General features: G+C 38.7%; 1 protein-coding gene across 1 annotated transcript in view; it reads left to right on the plus strand.

Annotated features, from left to right (window-relative positions):
- JAM2 (junctional adhesion molecule 2) overlaps window positions 1-21,609 on the plus strand; it is a 62,902-nt gene extending 41,293 nt beyond the window's left edge. The window contains exons 4-10 of the mRNA XM_070597240.1: window positions 1,179-1,331; window positions 4,558-4,760; window positions 7,562-7,661; window positions 14,286-14,393; window positions 16,164-16,179; window positions 18,976-19,018; window positions 20,906-21,609. Coding sequence (XP_070453341.1) covers window positions 1,179-1,331; window positions 4,558-4,760; window positions 7,562-7,661; window positions 14,286-14,393; window positions 16,164-16,179; window positions 18,976-19,018; window positions 20,906-20,938 — 656 coding nt within the window. The 3' untranslated portion in view covers window positions 20,939-21,609. The remainder of the gene's footprint in view (window positions 1-1,178; window positions 1,332-4,557; window positions 4,761-7,561; window positions 7,662-14,285; window positions 14,394-16,163; window positions 16,180-18,975; window positions 19,019-20,905) is intronic.
- The last annotated feature ends 5,730 nt before the right edge of the window (window positions 21,610-27,339 follow it).

The following is a 27,339-nucleotide window of genomic DNA, read 5'->3' on the forward strand; positions in this document are numbered from 1 at the left end:
AGGTGAGCTCCACTGAGGCCCTGGACCCTTCGTTTCTCAACTCAGTCTTAAAGGATGTAAAGTGCAAATGTTCCTTCTGGCCTACTAGATTAAAATCTTGAGAGAAAGGAAGAAAAGATGGTGAGGGATTGGGATGGAGGGTCACTGCTCAGTTTTAATAACGTCACCTTATTTCCATGTCTCCATCTGGAAAGCTGGGCCATCACTGAGAAGCTTGGGGAGTTAAGACTTCATGGGATGGAAAATACAACTACCTTTAGCCAGTGCTTTCTTTTTTTATTTTTTATTTGTTATACATTTCTTTCTACTCCCTATTCTTCCTGTTGAATAGGTAATGAGCTTTTAATTTAAAGTGCTGATAATGATAGACGAAAGGCTATGATGTCTGGGATCTGATTCAAAATTATCCAGTGGTTAGAGGTACAGATGATGTAAGATAGGCCATGCATTGATAACTGTTATAGCTGGGTGATGAGTATGTTGAGGTTCATTTTACTATACTCTCTAATTTTGTGTATGCTTGAAATCTTACATTATAAATCCTTTAAAAGTTGGAGATATAATTTAACATGTATAATGAATGTATTATTTTAAAATACTATGTATTACTTTAATTTTAAAGAATTAAACAAGTGAATAAGTATTTAAAGTTCATAGAAAATTTAAAATATCCCTCTGCATAGCTGTCTTTACTTGAATTTTCTACAATGCCAATCTGGCACCTAATGTTATACAAAAAACTATTTTAATTCTGTACATATAACTATCAAAAACTAACCAAAAGAACGTTTTTAAGACCCCTTCATCTTTTCTTTTGTGGCAGTATCATTTGCGCCACCATATTTAAAGTTACTGTTCTGGCTAATTAAACTGGGCTTTCCAGTATCTTTTGAAGATGGGAATATTTTTATAAGCAGACTAGAAAGGGCTGAGGCAGGAAGGGGGTTGAATTCTTTAAAATAAAATATGGGAATATGGAACTGAATGTTGTTTTGTGAACAGTATGTTCTAAAAAAAAGAAATTTGAAATAGCAGCACCCATATACAACTTTTGTTTTTTAATTGAGTTTATTAATAGGAAAATAAATGCATTTGTTATTGAATGAAGTGACGAGGAAGGTAGTGTAGAGAAAGTTATTTGTATTATGATTAACATCATTGTCTTCTTTTTCTACAAGGTGATTTTAAAGAACGAGCTGAGATGATAGATTTCAGTATACGGATCAAAAATGTTACAAGAAATGATGCTGGGAAATATCGTTGTGAAGTTAGCGCCCCATCTGAGCAAGGCCAAAATCTGGAAGAGGATACGGTCACTCTAGAAGTACTAGGTGATGTGGTTGTATATGTGTAATGACCGTTCCCCACCCTGATCCCCATCACCCCGCCCTGGGACAGTGAGGCAACTCAGGGCCCCAGTGGGTAAAGTGACGGAGACCACCCTCACCACCTTTCCTGCAAGGTCTCGGCTATTTCTCCCCTTCACCTCATTGGCTGCTGAAATTTTGCTACTACTAATTCATTATGACAAAATCTCTTTTCATTTAAGATTGGGGCAAATCTTAATGGTCCTACACTGTACATAGGAGCATTTTCCCCAAGAGTTTATTTTTAATAGCATGCAGCATATGTAGTATTCCTGCTACCATATAAAACAGTATAGCATGAGATGATGGAAAAGGAATAAAACAAAAAAGTAGGCCAGGGGAAGTATTAGAATTTATTTGATGAAGAAAGTATTAGCATTTGTTGTGCAGCTACTATGTGTTAGGCTCTTTCACATACGTAATTTTAAATCTTCACAGACAACCTGATTTTTACAGATGAAGAAATAGAAGCTACAGCATTTTCCCGAGGCTACATAGCAGGGAAGTGTCTGGACTAGGATTTGGATCCTGATGGGGTTAACTTGAAAGCCAATATATTTAGTTACTATGAGAATCACTGATGGATATTAACAGCTCATGATGACAATTAGTGGAGGAACATGATCTTTTCTTCTCCATAGGTGTTAGTATAAACTACGAAGCAAAGAGAATAAAATAACTCCTCTTCATTTTTCTATATAGTCCAGGCTCTTTCTAAAATACTAGTGACGCACTAACATGGAAGAAATTTAATTCAGAAAAACTTGCAGGAGATTCAGCTATTGTATTAGTCTTTTTTTGCTACCTAACAAATGATCACAAAGTTAGCAGCTTAAAACATCACCTGTTTATTACCTCACGGTTCTGTAGATCAGAAGTCCAGCCCGACATGGCTGGGTTCTCTGCCCAGGATATCACAGGGCTGAAACCAAGGTGTCAGCTGGGCTGAGATCTTGTCTGGAGCCTCTGGGGAAAAACCCACTGCCAAGCTCATTCTTGTTGTTGGCACATTTCAGTTCTATGTGGTGGTAGAACTGAGGTCACCATTCCATGCTGGCTATGAAGTAAGGACCACATTCAACTCCTAGAGCCACCCCATTCCTTGCCATGTGGCTCTCTCCATCTGCGATCCAAGAAAAGCCTGTCAAATCCATCTTGTGCTTTGAATCTCTGATTTTCCCTTCTGTGACCAACCAGAGAAAACTACTTTTATTTTATTTTTAAATTTTTTAATAGATTTTATTAAGTGATCCATTACTCATTTTTATATTATGAAAATGGTTTGTAAATTTGAATACATTAAGCCGACCATGACTAGTAAAATCTCTGCATTGTACTCACTCTACTTTTCCTTTATATCTCTGAAGTTTTTCCTTTTATCTCTAAACAAACTGCTTGAATCATCATTAGACTAAGTGGTACACATTTTAAAAATTCATTCTGTATCAACAATATTAGTAACTCTTCTAATTCATTCGTTGCCTCTAAGGGCCGCCTCTGTGACACTGTGAATTTAAAAAGTACATATCTTTTCACATGCTTTTTCTTTTTTTTTTTACATACAATAAAATGTACAGATCAAAAATGTTCAGTTCAATGAGTCTTGACAGTTGTATGTACCTATGTAACCATCACTAAAACAAGATACAGAACATTTCCGTCACCTCAGAAAGTTCTCTTATTTCCTAGCCTCTCATCACCCCCCCCAACCTCAAGCTAACACTTTAAAATTTTTATTGAGGTCACATCGGTTTATAACATAAATTTCAGCTGTACATCATTATATTTTGACTTCTGTATGGATAGCTTTTTGTTCACCACCGAAAGTCTAGTTTCCGTATGTCACCGTACATATGTGCCCCTTTACTCCGTTACCTCTACTCCCAACTCTCTTCCTCTCTGGTAACCACCAGTCTGTTCTCCGTATCTATGTGAGAAAACTACTTTTAAAAGAGTCATGTGATAAGTCAGACTCATCTGTGTAATCTCCTTATCCTTAAAGACAATGGATTTGGGACCTCAATTATGTCTCCAAAATCCCTTCAGAGTAGTTACCTTCGTTAGTGTTTGATTGAATAACTGAGAGAAAGTGTGTATACACCAGGGCTGGGGAACTTGGGAGACCATCTTGGAATTCTCCCTACCACTTGGAATTCTGGGTTTTCCTGGATTCAAGTCACCTGGTAAAGTGTGATTTACTTTACAAATTCCTGGGACCAGAATAACCCTAACTCAGGTATTCTCTAACTTGACCAGTTCTAGGCATAATGAGATTTTAGTTTGAATACTGGGCCTGAAAAATGTGTTCAGATTTGACTTCTTTTGAATACAGTTAGTAATAAAACATTAAAACCATTGGTGAAGAACAAAGTAAAGATTTTTTTTTTAAAGATTTTTTTTATTTTTTCCTTTTTCTCCCCAAAGCCCCCCGGTACATAGTTGTGTATTCTTCGTTGTGGGTCCTTCTAGGCATGTGTGACACTGCCTCAGCGTGGTCTGATGAGCAGTGCCATGTCCGCGCCCAGGATTCGAACCAACGAAACACTGGGCCGCCTGCAGCGGAGTGCGCGAACTTAACCACTCGGCCACCGGGCCAGCCCCAAAAGTAAAGATTTTTTATCTGAAAAAGAATAGCTGTTGTAGGAGCTGATGGAGGAATGCTTGCTGTTGTAACAGAAAAGCTCGGAACTCTCAGTGGGTGGCTTAACATGATAGAAGATTCTTTCTCATGTAAACAAAGTCTGAATAGTTGAGGCAGAGATGGTAGTGGTGGAGCAATATTGCTTTACTTCACAAAATCATTAGAAACCCAACCTAATGTAAGTTTGGCATCTTCAGTACGTGGCTTTCTGAGGTCACCGTGGGTGTTGACACTTGCTTGGTAGGAGGAAGTGGCAAGGGGTGTGAATGAATGAGACTCATGCAGGAGGCTTTTATGAGTCAGGCCTGGAAATGGCGTATATCACTTTTACCCACATTCTGTCGACCGGAATTTATGCCTATGACCCCATCTGGCTACAAGGGGGCTGGCAAATGTGCTCTAGTAGTACGCTCATGAAGAAAGGAAATGGATCTCCTGAGCAAGTAGCCAGTCTCTATCACAGGTGTCCAATAAGTCCATCTTTACCTGGCTATTAAAATCCCTGTTTAGCTTACAAATAACCAATCCTGTTTGACTTCCATCCTTCAGTGGCTCCAGCAGTTCCATCATGTGAAGTACCCCATTCTGCTCTGAGTGGAACTGTGGTAGAGCTACGATGTCAAGACAAAGAAGGGAATCCAGCTCCTGAATACACGTGGTTTAAGGATGGCATCCGTTTGGTAGGGAATTCAAAAGTTGGCTCCCAAAGCACCAACAGCTCATACTCAATGAATACAAAATCTGGAACTCTGGTAAGTCATTTCAGGCATGGGCTAATGACTGTCCTGCATTTGGAGGAAAAAAATTATTAGAACTAAAATGATGAGAAATGAGGACTGATACCACTACTTGTTAAGTGGAGAGAAGGGGGCAGCAGGAAAGATGGCAGTACATGCACGGAGAAGTGATGGAAAAGGCTGCTGTAGGAGATGGGAAGACAATACAGAGAACCAGGGGGCTGAGCACACAAAGGTTTGCACACTGACTTGAAGCTGGCCAAGTCTGATACATGACGATGATCAGGCAGTTCACTACAGCTGCCTTCCTGGCCTGGGAAGGTACTAAGAGGAGTCTCACATTTATATTGTGAGGTGGGGAGGGGTGGGAGAAATGGGTAAACTGCTTTTTTTAATTTTTATTTTAAATAAATGGAAATCTTTAAAAAACCTCAAACCTTTATATTTACAATATCAGAGAAATGCACAAAAGCTCTCTTGAGGATGCCCTGACCCCAGTGCCAGCCGTGTCAGAATAGTGACAATCGCCACCCTGTGATAGGATGTCTGTGTCATTGAGCTCTTCCATGACTAGATGATCAGCAATTGACTCTGTGCCTTGAGTATCCATTACTTTAGGTAGATCCAGATTTTCTGATTGTTTTCCCCTTAAAATAGCCTGATTGACAAGCCTTTCTAGGAATACTGAAGGGAACCTATAAATAAGCTCTTTAAAGTTAATGACATTTAAAAATCAAAGTATTTTTACTTCTTCATCTGTGACTTTTCAGGGTAGAGGTGGAAGTATAAAGGAAGATCATTAAGCTTTTTTTTCAATCAAAGTAATATAACATGTCAGTTTAAAAATGTCTGATTTCCAATAATGCAGAATCACTACAACAACTCTTATAAAAAAATCTGAAAGGTGTGTGAATAATAATAATTTTTATGAATTTTAAAAGGAGGGTATAATGTTTCTTTTCATTCCTTCAATCTACAAGCACACAACAATGTTAAAAACTAGATCCTCTGGTAAATCATAAAGCTTACCAATAGGAGTGGCTGCTCCTTGAGGAAGGCCACGTTCCACCGTCACCAAGCTCAGTCACCAGGTCCAAGTGATTTTACACTGAGAAATTGGGCAGAAAACCTGCCGTCACACTTGGCTATATTTACTTTTCAAATTTATTTTTTCTCAGAGCAGGTGATAAAAGCCCCAAGGCAAGTCTGAAATGATAGGGATTCATTTCCTCAGTTAACCTCAGCCCTTGAAATATCTTGTGATGTCAAGGGGATGCACAAGGGCAGAACTAGGATGGTTTATTTTCTGAGAAATAAGCAACGAAAAAAGACTCCAGTGTATGGATGACAATGACTTCCTTTTAATTACCAGTTATAATGTGCCGGAAGATCATTTTTGCTTTTAGTCTAACTTGTTGTTTATACATAACCTTGGCCTTGAGTTCATGGTGAATATTTTTTAAGTAGTCTGGCTCTGGGGACAGTGACAGATGATTCCGTAAAGTGAAAAATACACAAGGAAAACCTTTCTATCCTACGATGTTGAAGTATACAGAAAGAAGGGGGATGTAGGCAGTAAGTAATGAAAAGTGAGGGAGGATTCATGACCATAAGGAGGTGCTCCTTAGAGGTTCATGGCCTCATGGATGCTGTCGGCAGTGACCACTGCTGTATTGAGGGTATGACAGGGGGGTAGTGAAAGAATGATTCTGAGCATACCTGTCACCCTCAGCACTGATCCTTTAAGGTATCCAGGACCCACTGCATTCCCTCCCTCCCTTTCATCCTCCATTCATCCATCCATCCCTCCTTCCTTTCTTCGTTCCTTCCATCCTCCATCCATCCCCCTTTTCCTCCTTCCTTCCTTCCTCTATCCATCCATCCATTCATCCATCCATCCCTCCTTCCTTTCTTCGTTCCTTCCATCCTCCATCCATCCCCCTTTTCCTCCTTCCTTCCTTCCTCTATCCATCCATCCATCCATCCATCCTTCCATCCTTCCTTCCTTCCTTCCTTCCTTTCTTCTTTCCTTTCATCCTCCATTCATAAATCCAGCCCTCCTTCTCTCCTTCATTTGTTTGTTCGTTCCTTCCTTCCTTCCATCCTCCATCCATCCCTCCTTCCCTCTTTCCTTCCTTCTTTCCTTCCTTCCACAAATTCTCCAAGGGGATAAAACTACTATTAACAATTATGAGGCCTGTTATATGAAAGTCTTAGCTTTCAGTTGCTTTGGCAGGGAGTAGAAGGAGCAAGGGTTAGACTTCATCTTTTCAGAACTTTCAAATATTTTGTAACTGATAGAATTTATAATCCTATAAATTGAGTAAGATCTTCCCAGGCCCTAAGCTTCTTCCTGGTAGTAGCTCTGGCTCTTTAAAGGAAGGGTTCATTGTTGGCTGCTACAGTGAACTCACTGAGACAGAAAATTGCATTAGCCATTTAAGGCCAAGGAGGCCTTCATTTACAAATGGCATTTCCTAGGAATTAGAAATACCAAGAATAGTTGATAATGCCGTGTTCTATAAGCTTTCAAAAATGCCCACGGCCTGCCTGACCATACTACTTTCTCAGTATCACACAAAAAAAGATAATTCTCCATATATATTTAAGTCTTTCTCTGTCAAATTAAAAGGAAGCCTAGCTATCGACTCCTGAAAAGCGTGACAGATTTTTGAATTCACAATGAAGATAAAAAGTCCTAAGTCATTAAAAAGGAAAGACCAATTTAATGCTAAAATGCAACAGACATGATTCTTTTAGGAGTCTACTTGTAGATTTATTGCTTAAAAATATACATATTTTTCTTCCACAAATAGCAATTTAATACTGTTTCAAAAATGGACAGCGGAGAATACTCCTGTGAAGCCCGTAATTCTGTTGGACATCGCAAGTGTCCTGGGAAACGAATGCAAGTAGGTAAGAATGAAATATTGGGACGAACAAATGGTTTGCAATTAGAGCATGCCGGTATTTGGGGTAGAGGAACAAGGGGTGAGAGAGGGCTGAGTGATTTGAAGGATAAACGGGACGGCATGTTTAAAATTACCTTGACATAATGTATTGCAAAGGGTAAAGATGCTGTTTTTAATCCATCTCCCAAACAAGCCGAGAATAGTTAGCATCGTATTTTACAAATTTTTAAATTTTTCAGATAATTGTTTATAAAATATGCACATCAAAGCCATCTTTCTTTCAAACAAATGTTAAGAGTCTTGTAAGTTGCTCAGGGTCAAGGATTCAGTATGGGGGTTCAAATTCTGGCTCCTCCACTTCTGGTTACATACTCTTTGGCAAATTATTTAGCCTCTGTGCCTCAGTGTCCCCAAAATGGAAGTGGTAATGTGCCAGCTTCATAGGGTCTTTAGGAAGATTAAAATAATCAATATTTGAGAATGTTAGAATGACACTGGTGTATTGTGAAGAGTATATAAGTGGTAGCTATTTTAGTTGTTGTTATCCGTTGTTGATAATTTTTTCAATCCCCTGAAACACTGTGCTTACACTTATCTCAGAGTAGGCTCTCAAAAAAATGTTGAATATAGTTATGGGTCCAATTTGCTGTAGAACATAGCTGCCATATATTATATTTCACAAATAAGCTTCTTAGAATCCAATAAAATTAGTGCTCAAGAATCTTTTCAGTTTATGTGTTTCAGAGCAAATTTTCTTTTTCATTTTGTTTTATTTTATTTTTTGAGGAAGATTAGCCCTGAGCTAACATCTGCCACCAATCCTCCTCTTTTTGCTGAGGAAGACTGGCCCTGAGCTAACATCTGTGCCCATCTTCCTCTACTTTATATGTGGGACGCCTGCCACAGCATGGCTTGACAAGCGGTGCCATGTCCGCACCTGGGATCCGAACCTGCGAACCCCGGGCCACCAAAGCGGAATGTGTAAACTCAATTGCTGCACCACCGAGCTGGCCCCTCATTTTATTTTTAATAGTTTGTTTTTTCTTCCTTGTGTGAAAACTGTGTGTTTTGAAAATGGTTGTGTGATACAGAGGGATAGCTAGAGATGGTACCCAAGGGCTTAAATATCACTCAGGAGGACCATACCCTGAAGCAGAATACTGAGGGCTCTCCTGGGTTCAGAAGCTTGTCCTCAGCTTTCTGGCGTCAGAAATTCATTTTTCAGTGCACTTAGAGATATGCAGCTATGTGCACACTAATTTGTATTGTTTAGGTACAGTTAAACTCTTAGCATTATTTTTTAAGAAAATACAATCTTATTAGACGTCAGGATATCCTAAAGTATAAGATGTTCAATAGTATAGTCGAATTTCCACAAGTAATTTTGAATTTCAGGCCTTTTTTTTTTTTTAATTGAGTTATTGATAGGTTACAATCTTGTGAAATTTCAATTGTACATTAATGTTTGTCAGTCATGTTGTAGGTGCACCACTTCACCCTTTGTGCCCACCCCCCACCCCACCTTTCCCCTGGTATCCACTAAACTGTTCTTGGTCCATAGTTTTAAATTCCTCATATGAGTGGAGTCATACACAGATTATCTTTCTCTTGCTGGCTTATTTCACTTAACACAATTCTCTCAAGGTCCATCCATGTTATTGCAAATGGAATGATTTTGTTCTGTTTTGCAGCTGAGTAGTATTCCATTGTATATATGTACCACATCTTCTTTATCCATTCGTCTGTTGATGGGCACTTAGGTTGCTTCCACGTCTTGGCTATTGTAAACAGTGCTGCAATAAACATTGGGGTGCACAGGACTTTTGGGATTGCTGACTTCAGGCTCTTTGGATAAATACCCAGTAGTGGGATGGCTGGATCGTATGGTAGTTCTACTTTTAGTTTTTTGAGGAATCTCCATACTGTTTTCCATAGTGGCTGCACCAGTTTGCATTCCCACCAGCAGTGTATGAGGGTTCCTTTTTCTCCGCAACCTCTCCAATATTTGTTGCTATTAGTTTTAGATATTTTTTGTCATTCTAACGGGTGTAAGGTGATATCTTAGTGTGGTTTTGATTTGCATTTCCCTGATGATCAGCGATGATGAGCATCTTTTCATGTGCCTATTGGCCATCCATATATCTTCTTTGGAGAAATGTCTGTTCATGTCTCCAGCCCATTTTTTGATTGGGTTGTTTGATGTTTTGTGATTGAATTGTGAGAGTTCTTTATATATTAAGGATATTAAGCCTTTGTCAGATATATGACTTGCAAATATTTTTTCCCAGTTAGTGGGTTGTTTTTTTGTTTCAATCCTGTTTTCATTTGCCTTGAAGAAGCTCTTTAATCTGATGAAGTCCCATTTGTTTATTCTTTCTATTGTTTCCCTTCTCTGAGAAGGCATGGTGTCTGAAAAGATCCTTTTAATACTGATGTCAAAGAGTGTACTGCCTACGTTTTCTTCCAGAAGCCTTATGGTTTCAGGTCTCACCTTTAGGTCTTTAATCCATTTTGAGTTTATTTTGGTGAATGGTGAAAAAGAATGGTCAATTTTCATTCTTTTACATGTGGCTTTCCAGTTTTCCCAGCACCATTTGTTGAAGAGACTTTCTTTTCTCCATTGTATTCCCTCAGCTCCTTTGTCAAAGATAAGCTGTCCATAGATGTGTGGTTTTATTTCTGGGCTTTCAATTTTGTTCCATTGATCTGTGCACCTGTTTTTGTACCCGTACCATGCTGTTTTGATTATTGTAGCTTTGTAGTATGTTTTAAAGTCAGGGATTGTGATGCCTCCCATTTTGTTCTTTTTTCTCAGGATTGCTTTAGCAATTCGGGGTCTTTTGTTGCCCCATATGAATTTTAGGATTCTTTGTTCTAATTCTGTAAAGAATGTCATTGGGATTCTGATTGGGATGGCATTGAATCTGTAGATTGCTTTAGGTAGAACGGACATTTTAACTATGTTTATTCTTCCAATCCATGTACATGGAATGTCTTTCCATCTCCTTATGTCGTCATCCAATTCTCTCAGAAAGGAATTTCAGGCCTTTTTTAAATTCAGGGATGCAAATTATCCACCAAATTCATTCAAGTGTTGACATTTATAGTCAAACATAAACATTTACTTAAAATATCAAAAAATATCCTTCTCAGTGCTTTTTTGGAGTTATCATTAGAAAAATTCATCAAAACATGTTTTAAAATTAATGCCTTCATATGGTGTTTTCTTAACTTCATTCACATACTAGCCTCATGGTTTTCTTTTCTTCTTTTTTTAATTATTTAGTTTTAATTTTTTTACCTTTGAAGAAGATTAGGCCTGAGCTAACATCCATGCCCATCTTCCTCTATTTTTTGTGGGATGCCTGCCACAGCATGGCTTGACAAGTGGTGCGTGTGTCCGCACCTGGGATCCGAACCAGCGAACCCTGGGCTGCTGAAGCGGAACGTGTGAACTTAACCGCTGCACCACTGGGCCAGCCCCATTAGCCTCATGGTTTTTACTGTAACCTGCACTATTAATATTTTTTTAAATGGACATGTTTAATTTCAATGCCTAATTTAACATCATCTTAAGAAATAATATCCGTGACGTCATGGATTTGACATACTAGTTACATTTTTCCTAGCAAGCAGTAAATAAATACATAACAGATAAAATTTAATAGTTTGTGTTTTGAATTTCATTTTGAAAATGATTTTCACATATCTACTCTTTCTGGTGTAAGTTAGCTTAAAAGTTAAAATTAGTTTGTTTAATGCCCATCTGTTGATCCCAGGTGTTTCATACCCTTGGTTTGGAATTTACATCTTTTGAAATACATAAGAATTCATGAAATCTCTTGTCCAGTTTTCTTTGTGAATCATCACTAATAATTTGTAACGAAAAGCAGCATCTATTAACTGTTCTGAGAAGTCATTATAGAAGTATAGACGGTAAATCCTGGATTTGCTAATTATTCACAAGCTGCCTCATTGTAAACTCCCGAAGACCCCACTCACACTTAGCATTTTAGCCGTTTGGTTCCTTTCTCTCAATTAGAATAATGACATCTTCCTTTTATGGTGGCCTTTCTTTTTTTTTTTTTTTCCAAAGAAAGAATACAAAATATTTTCTTACATGTTGTTGCATTTTCTCTTTAGTGAGGCATAAGGTGGTTATATGATTTGCTCCGTATCTTACAGTCAATTGCAAATGAGATGAAAACAACTTACCTCCAACTCACAAGTCTTCTATCTTCCATTTCATTGAAGAAAATAAAATAAAATAAAATTTATGCTATGACTTAGCACTTACAGGATAAGAAAGTTTTATGTCAGAATTTGCCTTTACGTTGAATCCTTCATAGATGTCAGATTCATTGACAAAGCACAGGACAGTTTTTGTCAGATAACAGCTCTTAGGTTGAACCCTTTGTAGATGTCAAATTCATTGACTACTACAAAGAAAATAGTAGGCACCGTTTGGTCTCAGGAGTTTCATTTAGTTATTAATTTAATTTTGCCTTAGATTTGATTATTGTGGATTTTTTCCCTCTCTGCTATATTTTATCCAAGTGAAAAAAAAAAAAATAGCTGGATCTCATTGACCTCTCAATGCCCAAACAAATATGAACTGAGTTTATACCAACCGATGATCAACGTTGCCTGCTCTGGTCAAGTTACTTAGCCTTTCAAAAGATTTATCCAGTTTCTTTTTAAAAAAATTAGTTAACATTTCAGAGGTATCTGAGAAAATTAATAACATTTAGCATTAGGAAAGGATTCTAAGACCAGAAAGTTTTCTGATAAGCAGACAAATAATATTTCTTTAAAAATCTTAAAATGAGCGCTGCTTTAAAATATCTAAAATTACTGTTGAGAAAATGCCACCTAATATTTTCTCCAAGTTATTTAATCATATGCTAATTAACACCTGCTTTGAAAAACAAGAACCCTTTGAGGAATGGCTCCTTTAAAAAGGGCAGGTCATTGGGGCCTGCCTGGTGGCGTAGTGCTCACTTCCCGCTTCAGTGGCCTGGGGTTCTGGTTTGGATCCTGGGCACGGACCTACACACCACTCAGTAAGCCATGCTGTGGCATCATCCCACATACAAAATAGAGGAAGTGCAGGTAATTTACGTGTTAATCAATACAGATGAAGTATCTAGATGACAGAAGAGTGTGGCTCCTGAAATCCTTTTGGACAAGAGGGAGAAAAGTGACCCAAATTAAATGTTTAGATAGATTCACCATACATCGTCACCCAGAGCATGCTAATAAATTGCATCATGTGAAAAGAGGTGTCTCATAGCCTGTTACATAGTTTTCTTCCTAACAAGGTCATGTTCCTCATTTTATTAATGACTCAAACAATTTTTTTTTAAAGATTTTATTTTTCCTTTCTCTCCCCAAAGCCCCCCAGTACATAGTTGCATATTTAAGTTGTGGGTCCTTCTAGTTGTGGCATGTGGGATGCCGCCTCAGCATGGCCTGATGAGCAGTGCCATGTCGGCGCCAAGAATCTAAACCGGCAGAACCTTGGGCCACTGAAGTGGAGCGCGAAAACTTAACCACTTGGCCATGGGACTGGCCCCAAACGAGAGTATTTTTGATGCAGTTCTCAACTGCAGAAATGTTAACCTTGGAAGGTTAATAATCTAACTTTTGGGCAACAGAATCAGTAGCCGAAAAAACTTCCCAAGTTGGGAACATGGTAGTGATTTCAAACTTGGGTCCAAAAAGTCCATTTGGGGGCCAGCCCAGTGGCACAGTGGTTAAGTTCACATATTCCACTTCGGTGGCCCGGGGTTCACCAGTTCGGATCCCGGGTGCAGACATGGCACTGCTTAGCATGCCAGCTGTGGTAGGCATCCCACATAGAAAGTAGAGGAAGATGGGCATGGATGTTAGCTCAGGGCCAATCTTCCTCAGCAAAATGAGGAGGATTAGCAGCAGTTAGCTCAGGGCTAATCTTCCTCAAAAAAAAAAAGATCCATTTGTATTAGGTTTGAGGAGAGATGACTCAATAGCAACAAGAAAAAGCCTTGGGGAGGGGGTTTAATTCACTTTTACCTTAATGAGATGACAGTTTAATGGCTTATATGTATGTGAGTATGTAGATGTGTGTATTACACACACACACAAGCCCATTTAAATTCAAGAAGGAAGATGTTTCTGATAGTTTTATAGAACAGCAATGGCATGAGCTTTCTTTGGGGCTGAATGAGTTTTCCATATCTGTGAAATTGACACAGATGATGTTATAGAAGAATTTTAAGTAAAATTTGGGGGGGTGTGGTAGTAGTACTTGAACTGGTTGAACTTCAAAGGTCACTTTCAACTTGATATTTAACTGTATGAATTATCACATCTCCAAATGAATGTAGGACAGTACCATACATTTTATTTCCGGATCATAGGACTTTTTAAAATTTAAGTTTCTTGCAAAACTTAGTTCTGTTAATATTCTCAATCTATTTTGAACCATGTCCTGGAAGGACATTAGTTGAACTGGCTTCAAAAGCATGAAACCATCCACGTTTGTGATATAACTGCAAAGGGGAGCTTTTTTGAACTTTCTCAATTTAATGACCGCATCTGTGCATCTGCTGACATGAATTCTTGCATATTTTATTTTGCATTCCAGATGATCTCAACATAAGTGGCATCATAGCAGCCGTAGTAGTTGTGGCCTTAGTGATTTCCGTCTGTGGCCTTGGCGTGTGCTATGCTCAGAGGAAAGGCTATTTTTCAAGTAAGTGAGTTTCACCCTTCTTTTTTAGACAACTCCCTGTAGATACAGAGTTTTCTTATGAGGCACCACTTCTCTTCAGGAGTTGTAAGAAACTCTGGAGAATATTTTTCAGTGATTTTTCTGCAACAGAAAATGTCCAAGATGACATGAGGGAAGTCATGAAGCACCTGCAAACATAGGGAGGAAAGGTAGAGCTGCCTCATTGCAACATTCCGGGAAACACCACAGGATAAGTGAGGGGGACCCTGAGTGGCACAGTGCAGTGGTTCTGAGATATTCACCGTGGACGGGTATTTATAGCATATTGACATATATTTAAGACCCTTTTAAGTTAGGGGTTGTGTCTCTCAAGATTTATAAGATTTATAAGAAATCTCATTGAAATAAATCTGTGAAATGTTTTTTCAGTGTAGAACAGTGAAATGTTGAATGTCAAATTTAGCACAACTGTATTTAGAAAAGAATTGTTCTGTAAAAACTACAATCCTATTGCATTAGAGTTGCTTCTAAACGAGACTTTTAGTTCTTCAAATTTAGACCTCTTGTAACTCCAGACCCCCATGTGGTGATGCAATAGGTTTGATCTAAATGAGTGAGAGTAAAAAATAATCTGTTTTATTCTCTTAATGCATTTCTTCACTCTCAGTTTTTAAAATTATCTGAGAGCTCATAAGCTGCAGAACTCTATCAAGGCCCTTTGGAATAGTGTATAAAGTAGAATTTTGTAATGAAATAATAAATAAACTTACAGGACAAACAGATTTTAGACTTTCTGTTTTACAGTGAACATTAATTTTGGAATTTAGGTTTAAAAAATATTTTATACCAAAATAAGACAAATTTAAAGGGCTTTCTATAAATAGGTATTAAATGTCATAAAATGTTTCCACGAACATGGTTTCAAGGATGTTCCCTACAGTAGTGAAGAATAACTGCTCTGTGAATTAACAGCTGTTCTTTCGCATGGCGCTCCAACCTTCCAGTCTCCTCCCGTGTACTTTTATGAATGGAATTGGGCTGAGGCCCTCTGCTGGTCACCAGTGAAAGCCCAGACAGATAAAATTCTTGTCATGTTTATCTATACTTGCAAAGAATACCTGAGTATTTTTAATGAAGACTTGGTAAACAAATCTTTTTTAAAATACTGAATTAATTAAAGATTTGACTTGAATATTCGTGGTTCACTAGTTGCGAATGTTACTCCCATTTTCCTCTGGCAGAAGATTTATCCGAGAACCATTTTCTTGGACTTGCATTTCGGATAGGTGTTGGCAAACTGTGACCCGTGGACCAAAGCTGGGCTGCCGCCTGTTTTTCTATGGGCCACAGGCTAAGAACGGTTTTTACAGATGAACATCTGCAATCTTGTTTGATAATAGGGAACAGGAACTTAGAACACCAATTAAAAGAAATGCTATCCCCCGCAAAAGAATTCTCTTCTTCTAATTAGTAGACCTGTACTACAAGTCTTTGATTATTATTATCTTTTGATTTTTATCAATAAAAATGTTTGCAAATTTGTTTTCTCTCTTGTTATATAAGTACCTACCTAATGTCCTTGATTTTACCTCTTGGCCCACAAAGCCTAAAATATTTGGCATGTGGTCATTTACAGAAAAAGTTTGCCAACCCTTGATTTACAAGGTACAAATGTCGGTGAGTGAGAATCAAGATTGAGAAAGAGGAATTAAGCCAAAACTCACTTTTATATGAATCTGTATCATACCATATTAACTACTGCATTAATGATATATACTTATTCTTTTGTAGAAGAAACCTCCTTCCAGTAAGTATATTTTCTTAAAATGCATGCCTTTCTCTCCAATTTCCCCCAATATCAGCTAATTTTCTGTTAATTATCTGTTTAAAGTCAAAAGTGAGAAGTTGGGTTATTTGTAAAGGTTTTATCCTATGGGAAGTTACTCAAGTTCATCAAGAAATACATCCCACTTCATGCCTTGTTGATGATGTTTAATTACCTAGAGAAGAAATATAGTTACTAATTTGACTTCATGGGCATTTCCATAGTATTACTTAAAAAATATATATTTGCCATATTTTGCTAAATTGAACATTTTCAAATAAAGTTTTACTTAACCATCATTTTTACAGTTAACTGAACACTGATTTTGTGCCTAACACTGTCCTAGGGACTGATGATACAGCAGTGAACAAAACAGGCCAAAAAACCCTGTACCTCATGGAGCTTACATTCTGGTAGAGAAAGGTAGAAAGTAAACACAGACGTAAACTCTACAGTATGTCAGATTGTGATGGGTATTATGGAGAAAAATTAAGCAGGTGAGAGACTAGAGAATGCACAGAATAGGAGTGGTGATTGTCCTTTTAAATAGGGTGGTTAGGGAGGGCCTCACTGATGAGGTGACATTTGAGAAAGACCTGAAGGAGCTGAGGGAGCAAGTCATTCAGATATCCATGAGAAGAGTGTTCAAGCCGAGGGGAGAGAACAAATGGAAAGGTCTTGAGGCAAGCATGCCTGGAGTATCTGAAGAACATCAAGGGGACCAGTGTGGCTGAACAGAGTGAGGACACACAGGGAAGAGATGAGTGCACAAAGATATCAGGGGCAGATCACACAGAGCCTCTTCTAGGCAGTTGTGAGGAGTTTGCCTTTGGTTCTGAGTAAGATGGGGTCATTGGAGGACTTTGAGAGGAGTAGAATCATCTTACTTAATTCTTTAAAGCTCACATTGGCTGCTCTGTTGAGAATAAACTATAAGGTGACAAAAGGTAGAGGAAGCAAAGAGACCAGTTAGGAAACCAATCAATAATCTAGGCAAGTGAAAATGGTGGCTGGTTCCAAAGTGGTAGTCTTGGAGATGTTGAGAAGTGATAGGATTCTGGATGTATTTTTAACAGTTTTCTGATTGACTGGATATGGGTTGTGAGAAGAGAGAAATCAAAGATGGCTTCAAAGTTATGAGAAGGATGCAGTTACCATTTACTGACGTGTGAAAGATTTCAGGAGGAGTAGGTTTGGGAATGGTGGTGGGGGTAGGTGGAGAGGTCTGCAGGGCTTTGGAATTTTAATATTTGAGATGCCTATTAGGCTTCCAAGTAGAGATAATCAGTAAGTAACAGAATATATGAATCTGGAGTTTGGGGAAACATCTTAACTAGAGTTAGAAATTTAGGGGTCATTAGGAAATTTAGGTGCATGAAATCTGGATGTCATCACCAAAGTCCCCACTTTATGTGCACTTGATTTGTGACTGTGTATCTACGGAAATGTATGGAAATGGCAGACCCAGCTTTGAGGCTATGGACGTTCCTTTCTACTTTCAGCTGCCATGGCTTCAGATACTTTGTCATCTAAGTCTTTTGAAGACTTAGCTGCCATTGATTTCCTGTTCCCAGACTTGCTGCTCAACACTGGTGTCTGAGCCTCATAGTATCCCAGTACAAGTCCAGGCTGAGGTCTGAGTTATCAGGACTAGCAGTAGCAAAGGGGGTGAGTTCAGAAAAGCAGGGTAGCGTGACAATATAGCTACCCCACCTCATACTCCAGACAATTGTGAGGATTTCCACTTTTAATGAGAAGGATGGAAAGTAATTGGAGGGTTTTGAGCAGAGGAGAGACATCATCTTACATGTGGGGAAAGGTTGGCGTTACTGTGGAAGGGAAGTTATTCTTCCCTCCAATCACAGTGTCTCTGTTAACCCAGACAGTCATCTGGGAGGTAATATCTTTATTCCTAGATGTATCTCCTCCCATTTGTCAAATCCATGGCCCTAAAAATTTGTTGGAAAAAGAATTGGCTATCATATTAGTTTGCTAAAAATGGCGTAACAAAGTGCCACAGACTGGGTGGCTTAAACAACAAATTTATTTTCTCACAGCTCTGGAGGCCGGAAGTCCAGGATCAAGGTGATGGCAGGGTTGCTTCCTTCTGAGGGCTGTGAGAGAAGGGGCTGTTCCAGGCCTCTCTCCTTGGCTTATAGATGGCAGGCATCTTCTCCCTGTCTTCATATCACCTTCCCTTTATGCTTGTGTCCAGATTTCCTCTTCTTATGAGGACACCAGTCATATTGGATTAGGACCCACGCTAATGACGTTGTTTTAATTTCATTACTTCTTTAAAGACCCTATCTCCAAATACAGTCACATTCTGAGGTACTGGTGGTTGGGACTTCAACATATGAATTTTTGAGGGGGACACAGTTCAGCCCATAACAGATGACTGGAACCACATGAAACTTTTTTCCCATGGAAAAAGTGACTTTTGAGATTATAATCATCAAACTTTCAAAACATTAAATTAAAAGTTAATTAAGTCTCTGGTTTGCATGTTCCACAAAAATATTTAGTATTCTAGCCCTAGGCTACAATTAAATATGCAGAGCTTCATACATGCTGAAACTTGGTTGCGTGGCTTTCCCTGTGAATATTGTCTATAAGTAATTCAGTTAGTATTGCTGGCTTTTTTTCTACCTGGCTAAGAGGAATGTTCATCTTCCTGCTGAGAAAATGTATGGAGGCAACATTATCTAAAACAGGATATGTGTTTCAGAATTGGAGGTGATAATGTAGTAAATATTGTCTTTTGTATTCCACAAACAGGAAGAGTAGTTCTGCATCGAAAGCCACTGCAATGAGTGAAAATGTGAGTATTTTTAAAGCATATTTATAGAACAGACATGTTTAGGGAATATGGCAGGGAAATGAAGTAATTGTACGGAAAGGATGGATTTTCACTTTTAATGTACTTTGTACTAGTGTCTGCTGCTGGTCTTTAGAAGGAGCTCAGTTCACGTTAGCTTCGATCCTGTCTGGGACGGCATGATAAAGCTGTTCAGCAGATGTAGGGCAGTGGGGCTTACCACACCATTCTTTCCTCTTGTGATGCTTTCTATTATTAGTCAGGTTCTGTGCATCTATTATTATCAGCTCCATTTTATAGATGAGGAAATTAAAACACGAGGGACCACAGTGGCCAAGCTGGGACTCAGGTACCTTGATTCTTGTCAGCTTGTCCGAGCAGATCGCTTTTAGCAGATCCGTGGTTCCAGCACTCTCCTTCGGTTATTCCAAGCACTTGGAGAATTTAGGGATGTGGAATATCCTCTGCTGTTGTTGAAACGAGCGTTTCAGAAATCCTTAAAGCCATGCAATAATTATCTATCTCAGATGGTTTAGGGAGCATAATTTAGACATTTAGACTCATGTACTTTTGTATTTGTAAGAAGTATAGTGAAGCAGTAAATATTATCATCACTCAGATTTTGTAGCTCTTTGGATAGATATTCAACCTGGATTATTTTTCAGGAATGTGGGGGGTGGGGTGCATGTAGAGGGAGGTTTCCAATGTTTTTAGAGGTCTAAGCCCTTTCTTGAGAAATGGAGCGCTGCTTTTCTGAATTTCTTAGTACTCTGTGGCAGGAATCCTCTTAGATTTCCTTTCAGTAGAGCTTGGGGTGGGGGTCGGGGGATGGACATCAGTATTTTAAACACTTAAGTAATTCTAAAGGACACTAGGTTTAAGACCCACTTACTGCTCCATAGAGTTTTTTCTGTCAAAATTTGATTTGTTTTAGAGGCCAGCCCAGTGGCGTAGCAGTTAAATTCATGCGCTCTACTTCAGTGGCCAGGGTTCATGGGCCTGGATCCCAGGAGTGGACCTACCTACTGCTCGTCAAGCCATGCTGTGGTGGTGTCCCACATGCCAAATAGAGGAAGATTGGCAACAGGTGTTAGCTCAGGGCCAAATCTTCCTCACCAAAAAAAATTTTTAAAAATTGATTTTTAAAAAATTGTCTAGTCTAGACTCTATCACAGAAGTCACTTTATTTTGTAGTTTACTACACTGAAATCATACTATTATTTAATTAGCAGACAAACAATGTGTAACTCCACGTTTGTTCCTACAATTTGTGGAAAATACTATTTGAGTGGGGAATGAAATAATTTCATCCCACCAAACAGTAACACACTTTGTGGCTGAGTTGGAAGAACAAAAGCTTTTTACTTTTTCTTTGCCTTCCTCTCAGTTGCCCTCATCAGCTGAGAGGTAGTCTCCAATTCTAGTTTTGCCCTAGAGCAAGGTTTCATTACCTTGGCACTGCTGACATTTCCTTATATTTCCAAGAATTTATATAAGAAATGACAATTTCTTATCATCCTTACATATTGAATTCTTACAATTTTGCATAATTCTTTGTTGTAGGGGCCTGTCCCGAGCATTGTAGAATGTTTAGCGGCACACCTGACCTCTGCCCACTAGATGCCAGGAGCAAACCCCTAGCGAATAAGCCTTCTCCTACTCTGATTCCCACTCCTCCTTCTTTACTCTTTAGGCAAAGTTTCAAAGACCTTGTCTCCTAGCATTTAATTATTTAATTCCCCATAAAATAGATTTAGTTAAATATATGCTGGTTTGTACCTGTAAGATGCTCATAGTGGATGTAGCTTTATACTCATAAGGTTTATATATATTTCTTTAAATATGAATTAATATATTCTACTTAAACTTGCTTTTTCTTTCTTTTCCCAGGATTTCAAGCACACAAAATCATTTATAATTTAAAAGAATCCCACCTTTGAGATACACCAAAACCACAGTTGTTGCACAGGTTATTAAAAGATTATAAAACTCTGCTTTGTCTTACATTTGCAAAGAGGTACATAAGGAGATGAAACTGGTATTTCACTATGATTTTTATGACCACTAAATCACTTGAAATGGTTATTTTAAACAAATAGTTCTGTCAGCACCTAAAATACAGTCTGGCTTTTTGTGTCTGGACTAAGTTAAAAGAATCAAAATACTGTGTAATATTCTGTGGTTTGTGAAATGTTAAATATCCTAACTTCTAGAGAAAATTAGTAAAATATATGAAACTGATTGTGAAATTAACCCACAGAGCATGAAAATATAAAGTGCCTGTCCCCTCTGTGCAGGAGTCTGGGTTGGAGCGTTCCGAAAATACTGACAGATGCAGAAAGAACCTCAGTCTCATTTCTACCAGAATCCTCTTTTCTCCCCTAATATAATCCTTATTTTGCTGCTCATTTTTCACTAATATATCCACAGAAGGGGAGTAGCTGAGTGGGTCTTAACCCTAAGGATTTGCATTTCGTGTTTACTTTCATTTCCAAGAACCAAAAGCAACATGAAGAAAAACACCTATTGACCAGAGCTCACTCACCTGGTGTGTCTCACTGATTTCTTCATTAAACATAATTTTGAGAGTCAAACTCAAACCCAAGTGTCTTATTTTACCCCCAGAACCGCTTATTGCTCTTTCCTTCCCCTAAGACCCCTTTGCGGGACCTTGATGTCACAACTCGCCCCTGGAGCTTACACCCGTAACACTGGAGATACCTTTCCCTGTGTGATGGTAACTGCACATCTCTCGGAATCTAGAATTTGTGCAGTGAAATTCTGAGCTGGACCGAGTCCCTTGCCGTTATGGCCAATGGTTGGCCAATCCTGCTTATCACAAAGCCAGGGATCCAGAGGGGAGAAGTGGTTGTCTGACAAGTCACATAAGATCAAAGAGCTCACTGTGGCTCCCTGCACCTGGTGCCCCCCTTGAGACATAAAGGGCACAGGAGAAATGGTGATGGAAATGAAAAATGGGTTTAATCTTCTGGTTTCTCAACTGATTAATCACAAAAGCCTCCAACTAGTGTTACAGAGTGAAAATTCCAATGATCTACTTAATAGGAAGAGCAATTAGGCAGTGTTAAAAGCATAATCATCTATAACTTATTCTGATTATTCAATTCATATTAAAAACAAAATTTGGCTAGTGCATTTCCAGTTCTAGGCAAATCTGGATGAAAAAGTCACTCACTACCTTAGACAACTTTGAACGTGGTTAAGCTGCTTTTAAAGGAGTCGGCTCTTTTTGCCCAACTAGGCAAAGCAAATCCCAGGATTCACTGGATAAACAAGTGGATTAAACACTCACCGAGTGTCTACCACGTGGCTGGACAGCAGATCACTGGGAAGAAGCCTGTTGTCAGACTGGCCAACTTGTCTGTGGCATTCAGTGCTTCTCACCAAACCTCAAACATTTTCTATAAAGGCCAGAGTTGATATTTTAAGCCATACAGTCCTTGTTAGAACCACTCAACTCTGCCATTGTAGCATGAAAGCAGCCATAGACAATAATAAACAAATGGCATGTTTGTGTTCCAGTAGAACTTCATTTACAAAAACAGCAGGCACAGACAGGATCTGGCCCACACGGTTTCCCAACTCCTGGTGGTGAAGCTTGAAAAAAACACCTATCTATAAGCTTTTGTAAGAAATTAGGCTAAATGTTGCCTGTGCTTTGATTTGCTTTGGTTTGAAGAATACTTTCCTCTTGCATTGCCCAATGCCAAGGGGATATGTGGGTCTTAAAGATGCCTCTTCAGGCATACCTGCCAGCACACAAGATCAGCTACTTCAATTGAAATGATGCAAAGCCATATTGTGAGGAAAATACGTAGTGCCTTAGCTTTACCAATAGATGAAAAGCTTCTAAGCTATCACAGCAGGATTCATCTTTTGCAGTGTTAACACCTAACACTTTCTTTGTGTCAAATATCTATTATACATTACCTTAAAATATTGTATATGGCTAAATAGAAATCATTGTGTGAAGAATGCTTTCTCCTACACAAAAGATATGGCATTGAGCACTCATTTTCCACTTATTAAAAGCATATCCACCTGTGTCTGGACTTGTGTTTCTATTTGCTTTTTATTTAAGGGACTTGAACACTAACAATTGGTAAAATCCCACTATAATTTATGGGGCATTTTGATTTTATTTCCCTACAGTGAAATTGTGTTGTGTAAGGATTAGGGCCTCTAGAATCTTTAATAGCAAGTTTTGTTTTCATTATTATTGTTACTATTGTAACTAGATTTAATTTATTTTTAGTTGGGGGTTTAACCTAACTAAATCTGGAACAATTGATTGCTTTTCAATACAACTTTGCAAAGAACTTCCTTCATCTCACAGGTGGTTTTGTTTGATTAAAGTCTACTTTAATAAAAATAGCTGAACTGGTTCAGTTTTTTAGCCCCACTTAATGGTGCAGAGGAAGAGTCATCCAGCTATTGTTGTTCAATAAAACCCAGGAAACTACACCCTCTTACCATCTGTAGCCACAAGCCTGGCTCTTTAGTGGTGGAAGATTAGAATCGCATCGTCTCTCAGCCTGGATGCCTGCCAACCTCTCAAACGCTGAAAAAAATGCTCTGAAAAAAGTCAAAACTGTTTATTGAACACTTTATATAAGTCAGAGGTGGGGCTGGATGGGGTGAGGGTATATAAAATCTCACTTATCTCAATGATATTATAAAGTGGGCAGTGTCATCATTTTCCAGGGGAAACAGACTCCAAGAGTCAGTGACTCCCAAGTTCTCAGAGCTAAGTGAGGAATTGGGGTCTATGTGACCCAGGTCCCTCTGATCCAGGATGTCTCACACGAGATGTTTTCTCTCTGCCCTCAACATTCCTTCCTTTTAAATTCTCAAATTCCTCTCTCCTACCACGCCTTCCCTTCATCCTCAGAAATCCCTGGCCCATCCCTCGCTCCCTAGTCTCACAGCCTGTACCATTTTTCCCTCTTCTCTTTCCCCTGTAACCAGTTTAAGCACCATGGTGGCCCATCCCATTCTCATCCACTTTCCCCTCCACAGATGCCCAACTCTCTAATCTTATTTTTCAAAAGATTAAAGCTAACCATGATGAATACATTTAAATTCTATCCCTACCATTACCACTCTTTCTACCTCTAAATCTCCCCATCTTTAACCTCCCATTTATTCATTGACTCCATCTTTCATTGGCACATTTGATGATTGTCACTACCTTAATCCTTTTATCTTAGGTTTTTGTTACTATCACACCTTTGTCTTCTGGGCCCTTCCTCTCTCAGTTTCAATCTCTCCTGTGCTAAAGGCCCCTTTGCCCTCTGGACTGTCCTTTCCCCAACCCTAGCAGTGAGTTACTGCCAGATTACCCTCTTGAACAATGTCAACTCCCTTCTCCATTTTCTCCTTTCCCCTTGCTAAAAAACCTTTCACTCTTTTCCTTTACATAGTCTATTACAGAGGTCTAAACTCCTTAGCCTGGAATTCAAGGCCTCCCCACAACCCATACACATCTTGTCATATTGTCAGCACCTACCCGTTCAGCCACATGTCCCACTATTCCTCGTTGGTTGCCTTATGCATCCATCAAACTGAACTAAGCTCATTTTATCTCAACAACTCATTTTTTGTCTATACATTTACTTATAATGCTCCCTCCACTGGAATGCTGATTCTCCTAATTACAAGATATGTAAATTCTATTCACTCTTTAAGGGGCAGCTCAAAGCCCACCATCTCTATGAAGCTTTCCTCTATTCCTCCTGCTGGAAGAAGTTTCTTTCTTCTCTGAATTTCCATAGCACTTTATCTTTTTATGGCACTTGGTTTTTATTCTATCATACAGTTTTGTATGTACATATCTGGTGTCACTACCAATCTGGAAGCGCTTTGAGAAAAGAACCATGTTTTATACATCTTTATAAGCCCCAAAGCATTTAACAGTATCTAATGTGTAGTTGGTATCTGATAAATGCTGAATGAATTTTTAAAAATCAAAAGAGCACTTGTGAAAGGACAATTTAAAGAATATTTATTGATAAGATTTCTCCATAGATTTAGCTAAAAATATTGACAAATAAAAATGGCAAAGTAATAGGATATATTGGAGTATATGAGGAAGCCATTTGGTATAAACAAATTCGGCTTGACCTTGTCTTTCCAAAAGGGCCTGACCGAGACCGTTGAGCATGCATTGTATATCTGCTTTAGACATTCCCTATGGCAAGAACAAAGGCCCTTGAGATAAAGGTGCGACTTCCCTCCCCCTCCCTATGTTGGCATCTCCTTAAGGATTAAGCATCTTTCTTTAGGCTACGAACTGATTGCTGAGCTCACCTGCTACGACCACCCAGCTCAAGGCAATAGGCTTGCCTCCTGCTACACCCTTTGAGATAGGAGACCCACTACCTGCTGTGTCCATCAAGTGCTGTGCCGACAGGGCAATCTTGTGACTATTGTGGGAGGGACATTTCAATGCTACGTGAAACACCCTGTTTGGGGGTATATAACCACTCTGTATACCTCACTTCTTTGGTGCCCTTTCTTCCTTCGGGAAGAAAGGCCCTGGGCCAAGGTCCTCAGATTTTAGCTCAGAATAAACTCTCCCAAATTTTCATTTATAGATTGGTTATGGGTTATTTTCATCGACAATATTAATAAAATATTGTATTCTGCAATGTTATCACAATCTAGTTCATTTATTATGCAAAGTTACACAAATGATTGCTCCATCAATTAAGGCTAGATAGAAATTATTTTTCTCTTATCCTATCTATTCCTTTTAGTTATTAGGTGTCCATTTCCACATAGTTCTCAAAAAGATCTCAAAATATTTTTCCAGCTTTCAAGTTTTAAAATTTAATTTTCTATCCTTTGTTTCTTGTTCTACAATAGTTTGTGACACTTTTAGTAGCAATAACTGGTCAAGAATTTCAAGGTAAACTGTAAACTTTTATTTGTTGATATTTTCTATTTAATCTTGTTTATTACGTTTAAATACCTGCCATATTTTTATTTGACCAAGCTTGAAAAAAAGGTACTAGTTAAGACATGTTAGAGTATAAAATGTCTTTATACTCTACTAGGAAAATGCTCTCAAAACAAGTGAATGGTTGTGTCAACAACGGACCTATTTAATGTCCCTAAGATTGAGAGCAGACTGTTTTAAAGCTCCATTTTATGATGTTTTCAACACTGAATGTGCTACTTATAAGTGTTTCCTCAAGATGGGGTAAAAATTGAGATTTTCTAAGATCTAAGTTTCTAAGTTGGATTCCTAAAGTTGCCCCTGCCATTTAGCTTTTCATTCTCAAAGTCACTTTCCTTCCAAATATTTAACTATTGTGAATTATATTGAAGTTGCTATAGGTCAAGAAACTTTATTTTTCTAAGTTTTAGGATACCATTTAGTAAAGAGAATGAGAAAAAGTTTTATACACAAAGATACGATATATTCAAGTAATAGAATGTTGACTGGGACTCTTTGTTGGCTGATGACTGAACACAAGTACTCTGCTTTCTAAAGAAACCATAAATAATTTGGGTTCAAATACCCCCCTCAACGTTCATGAAGAGACAGTGGTTCTACCCTTAAATTGTTACCCCAGTCCTCTCCCCTCTACCCCACCACACAAAGTCCATATAAACAGAAGTGTGTATGGACAGATTGGGGGTGGGGAGGAAGGGAGAGAGAGAATGAATTGTCCAAACTGTGAAAGAGAATTAGTTTGTCAAAGCTGTGATGAGTTCTATTCCCCAACTCATCCTCAAGGCAAGAGAATTTTAGAGAATCACTTGCAAAAATTGAAGGCATTTGCCAAGAAACTATTTGAGCATGGTGAAAGAGAGCTGGAAAAGGATATCAAGGAAGACAGCAGGGGAATAGTGAAGCACCTATTTTCCCATTTCTTAGGGCAAGGATGTGTGAGCCCCGTGTGGTCAAGTAGGCGTCGTTGAAAATAGTTGGCCTTGAGCCTTCTGGCCAGTGTCTTCCGAGAGCAAACATCTAAAACCTGAGACTGTGGACTGTACCACTGAGGTGGGAGCTGAGGGGAGTGTGGAAGAGATGGAGTTAGAATGGACCTCCCATTTAAGGTAATGTGTACAATGGGGAGACCTCCCAGCTCACAGACCACCCCCCGTCCCCAAGACTCATACATATAGCACCTAACCAGAGAGAGCCACACTTATAGGCCTGCTACACCAAGGGCAGAGAAATAGTAATAGCCAAAAACGAACAAAAAATCCTACACTAAATGGATTTAAATAAGTAAAAATTGCCTAGAACGGAAGCCCTCTTGGGTTATTATTATTAAAGGTAGCACTAGATA

This window comes from Equus przewalskii, chromosome 27 (genome assembly GCF_037783145.1).
Source record: "Equus przewalskii isolate Varuska chromosome 27, EquPr2, whole genome shotgun sequence".
NCBI lineage: Eukaryota > Metazoa > Chordata > Mammalia > Perissodactyla > Equidae > Equus > Equus przewalskii.